The following is a 5,000-nucleotide window of genomic DNA, read 5'->3' on the forward strand; positions in this document are numbered from 1 at the left end:
CACTCTCTCTAGGTTACATCCTAGAAACGATTCCCTGTGATGTTGCTTTATTTTTTTTAAATTTTTTTTTTTTTTTGTCAATTCCCACATCTCCTCCAAAAGTTCCCATTAGAGACGTGCCAGAGGGTGGATGGTGTGTGACGTGACCGATAACGCTCTACCTTTAACAGCTCCCATTAAGCATCGTCGGGACGCTGTGTCTGGTGTTGCATGTAGTGCTAATTGCATCAATTTGTTCCCATCAATGCAATCACAGGGTTTTTTCTGGGGTTTTTCTTTGTTAATTAGAGGACAAACAACTGCAGGAGCTGATCTTGGCTGTTTGATCTCCTTTCGCGGTGCCACAGAGCGCTTAGCATTGCTCCGGAGGAGGGTGTCTTGTTTAAAGCAGACAAGGACTTTGATGGGGGTTTTTTTCTCTCCCGTTCCTCGTTTTTATTTATTTATTTGACTTACACCCAGCGTGGCGAGAAGTAGAGGGTTGGAAAATGAGGGTCAAGGACTCCTTGGCACTCCGCGTTTGAAGTTCGTAATGAGAGACTACCCCCGACAAACAGGAATCCAATGATATGCCTCGACACTTTGTTCTCGCTCAAGCTGATTTGTTTTATTTTTGCTTTCTTTTTCATTTTCATTCTTTTTTTTTTTTTTTTTTTTAAAGCGATTATGGCTACGAGAGGCGAAGTGACGGGAAGTGCTCCTCTGCCTTTTGGTTCCTGCCGTCGTCCATGTCGAGGAGCTGCACAACGGCGAGCAGCTTCCTCAACAGCACGGGGTGAGTAGGTCACACAGAGACACTGAGAGAGAGAGAGAGAGACAGAGACAGAGACCACAGGACCGTACTCAAACCTCTGACCTTAGTCTCTGCTGTGAGGATGAATGGATGGACATATGGACGTATAGATAGATAGATAGATGGATAGATGATAGATAGATAGATAGATAGATAGATAGATAGATAGATAGATAGATACTGATGGGTGGATATGCAAATAGCTACAGTATAGTTAGATGAATGGATGGAAAGATGAATGAGATAGATAGATAGATAGATAGATAGATAGATAGATAGATAGATAGATGTAAATCGTAAATCAGGTTTATAGGCCAAGTATACTTGCGTATACAAGGAATTTGGTCTCTGCATTTATCCCATCCATGAATTAGTGAAACACACAGAGCACACAGTGACCACACAGTGAGCTGCCTTGCTACAGTGGTGCTCAGGGAGTAGTGAGGGGATGGATAGATGGATGGATGGATGGATGGATAAATAAATAGATAGATAGATAGATAGATAGATAGATAGATAGATAGATGGATAGATAGATAGACAGATAGATAGATATATAGATAGATAGATAGATAGATAGATGGATGGATAGATGAATGATTCTTCGCTATACCCCAAATATGACTAATGAAAAGCAAAAGATGGGTGTCTGATGTTATGCTAATACCTGGAGACAGATGAATCATGACAGATAAAGTTTTCACCTGAGTTGTCAACTCTCCATGTGTTCATGTATCTGTACTTCAGTTACAGGAAGGTTGTGTCCAATAACTGCACGGGTGGTGTGGTGGACCTCTACACAGCTCGCAGGCAGCCATGCCCCCGCAAGACCCCTAGGGGGCTCCACCTGGTCACCAGTGATGGCTCCCTCACTGCCACCGTCAACAGCAACGTCACCTTTCTGGTGTTCCTGGAAGAGGTGGGTGACACTACTACCAAGAGCATTTTGGTATTAGGGTTCCAATATACTATGGAGCCAATGGAGTGAGAAGTGTGATGCCAATCAAACTAATGCTAATGCTAATGATCCAGTGTTGAGAAAAACGGGAGGGTGTTTCATTTACCATCATTTAAATGAAACACCCTCCCGTTTTTGATTGGCATCACAGTCTCACTCCATTGGCTCCATAGAGTTCTAGTCCCTCCATAGATAGCGATCTCATTGCAGCCGTTTGCCATCGGGATCCATCCTTCGGCATGCATGCGTCGTCACCACCATGACATTTACCTCAGGCACGAGCAAATGTCACGCACCTGTGAAATGGCACGCTGACACACTGTCTCTCCCCCCTCCACCCCTCTTTTTACCCCTTCCCTTCTTTCTTCCTACCCTATTCCCTCCTTCTCCTCTCCTTCCCTTCTTAACTCATTCCTTATTCCTTCCCTCCTTTTTCCCTTCTTCCCTCCTTCCCTCCTTCCCTCCACTCCTTTTTCCCTTCTTCTCATCTTCCCTCCTTTTTCCCTTCTTCCCTTCTTCCCTTCTTCTCATCTTCCCTCCTTTTTCCCTTCTTAACTCCTTCCCTCCTTTTTCCCTCCTTCCCTCCTTAACTCCTTTTCCCCTTCTTCATTCCTTCCCTATTTCTTTCCTCCTTCCTTCCCTTCTTCTCTATTTCTTCCCTTCTTCCTTCCCTTCTTCCTTCCCTTCTCTATTTCTTTCCTCCCTTCTTCCCTTCTTCCTTCCCTTCTTCCCTATTTCTTCCCTCCTTCCTTCTCTCTATGCCGCAGGGCTCTGGTTCCCGCACCACCATCATGCTGGACTTTGGCAACGGCAACACCATCACCTACTCCAACATCAGCACGGTGGAGGACGGCATCAAGCACGTGTACCGGAGCGTGGGCATCTACCGCGTGGCGGCCACCGCCCGCAACGACCTGGGCGCCGAGACGGTGGTGCTCTACCTCCACGTGACCTGTGAGTCATTACGACCTCTAACAAGCATGTGTGCGTGTGTGTGTGTGTGTGTGTGTGTGTGTGTGTGTGTGTGTGCATCAAGATGTGTGTGCTGTCTGCACATACAGTTACTGTGGGCTTTAATTGGATGGGGGAGAGAGCATGGAATCTTTGATCAGAGACTGTGGTGCTGGCATTTTTATGCTTTGCAAATACATGGTTATGCATGCACACACACCCCCGCAGTCACACGCAAAAAAAAAAAAAAACTCATGAAGCTCGGAACAATCTGTGGTCAGGGACAGTTGTGCTGTGTCTTCAGGTGACATATGAGTCCTCACAAACACAACCCCCCTACACACACACACACACACCGAGCTGAGCATCCCTATCCCCAGGGTTCTCAACAGTGGCAGATGCAATAGCAGTGAGTTATTGATTAGGGAGCTTGAAGCCTTCCAATCTGTCAATCCTGCCATGCCAGAGAGGTAAATGGGGCCAGAGCGGCTCCCACACGCCAGCCATGAAAAATAACACACAGATGGCGCACTCCCAGAGTGGAGCATGCCGCTTTTTTATCTCTCGCTCTCTCTCTTTCTTTCTCTCTTTCACTTTCTTTCTCTCTCCCGCTATCTCTTTTTTAAATTCCCACAGTGTTGCTTTTCATCTCTCTCTCTCTCTCTCTCTCTCTATCTCTCTCTCTCTTGGTTTTCTCTCTCACGTGACTAGCCCTCAGGGGTGTGTGTGTATGTCACTTTCTAACTTTTTTTTTTTTCTTTTTTTTCTTTGGGCTCATTAGTTTGCTTATTGTTGTTTATTTCTTCCCCCTCCACCTCCCCACCACCACCCCACCTGCTGGTGCGGATGCCCCATCTCCTCCACCACCCTCCTCCTCCTCCACCCTCCTCCACCCCTGCGCAGGTCTGCTGGAGCACATCCACCTGGCCGCCCCCTTCGTGGCCGTCAAGAACAAAGAGGTGAACCTGACGGCCGTCCTCTGGCCCAGCCAGGTGGGCACCGTCACCTACATCTGGTGGCTCGGCAACAACAGTGAGGTGAGCAGTGCGCACACACACACACACACATATACACATTCACACACATGCACACACACACACACACACAAACACACACACTCACATACACACACACACACATACACATTCACACACACACACACACACACACACTCACACACACACACACACACACACACACACACACACACACACACACACACACACGTCCACTGGCCTCTAACGCTTCTAGTCAACAGACACATAACTGTGATAAACATGTCAGGACGGATAGCATATTCTGTCAAATATGACAACATGACAGTCACACGCAAAACGATATGGGCTCGCAATGATTCCCGAACCCAGGCCGACGGATTGTCAGGTGGCAACACTACCGGTCCTCCACCAAGCCCACAACATTAATGACCGGATCATGATCTAGTCCCCTCAGAATCCCACCACCACACCTTAATGGAGAAATCCGGCAAGTTTTCACATAGATCTCCGTTTCTCGAGGCTACAGCGCTACACTCTGGGAGCATGTTTGTGAGCTCCCATGTTCATGCCCCCAGAGTGTAGCGCTGTAGCTGCCTGGCTGCGTTTACCTAGCAACTAAATCTGGGTAAAACTGACATTATTTCCGTATACTGACAGTACTCGGTGACCTCGAGAAATGGAGCTCTATGTGAAAACTCGCCGATTTCTCCTTTAAGCCGATGAACTAGGTTTAACTACGGTTTGTCATAGATAGACCTACACAGGCTTGTTGAGTTTGTGAACCTGAGGAGCACACGCACACACACACACACTCACACACTGACTCATACCAAAGAGTCACATTCTAAAGATAACGAGAGAGAGAGAGAGAGAGAGAGAGAGAGAGAGAGAGAGAGATTTGGACAAGGTGTAGTTCTAAAGCAATTACCTTCACTTGGCATTGGCATTGCAAAGGCCCCCTGCTAGCAAGTCTTGCACTTTCAGCATCAAATACAGCAGAGAGAGAGAGAGAGAGAGAGAGAGAGAGAGAGAGAGAGAGAGAGAGAGAGGGAGAGAGAGGGGGAGAGAGAGAGAGAGAGAGAGAGAGAGAGAGGGGGAGAGCAAAAAAGAGAGTAAATTGAGACATATTATATTCAATATCACTAAATAAACCATGGTCATACAATGCATATACGTGTGCTGACTGTAACACATCCGAAGCCATAAACGTCAACAAGCTCTCTAGAGAAATGCTAAGCAAAGAACAAGTTGAGACTGTTCCTGTCTATACTGTAGTGTAGTCTGTCTAACTGTGCAGTCA

General features: G+C 46.8%; 1 protein-coding gene across 2 annotated transcripts in view; it reads left to right on the top strand.

Moving 5' to 3' along the window:
• sorcs1 (sortilin-related VPS10 domain containing receptor 1) overlaps positions 1–5,000 on the top strand; it is a 161,066-nt gene that overhangs the window by 142,104 nt on the left and 13,962 nt on the right. For both annotated transcript variants that reach the window (XM_076289957.1, XM_076289958.1), the window contains exons 17-20: positions 662–775; positions 1,541–1,712; positions 2,519–2,705; positions 3,606–3,739. In XM_076289957.1, coding sequence (XP_076146072.1) covers positions 662–775; positions 1,541–1,712; positions 2,519–2,705; positions 3,606–3,739 — 607 coding nt within the window. The remainder of the gene's footprint in view (positions 1–661; positions 776–1,540; positions 1,713–2,518; positions 2,706–3,605; positions 3,740–5,000) is intronic.

This window comes from Alosa pseudoharengus, unplaced genomic scaffold (genome assembly GCF_046254945.1).
Source record: "Alosa pseudoharengus isolate Yale_2024_CS ecotype anadromous, Long Island Sound unplaced genomic scaffold, YU_APseudo_1.1 YU_APseudo_1.1_scf_1, whole genome shotgun sequence".
Lineage (NCBI taxonomy): Eukaryota > Metazoa > Chordata > Actinopteri > Clupeiformes > Clupeidae > Alosa > Alosa pseudoharengus.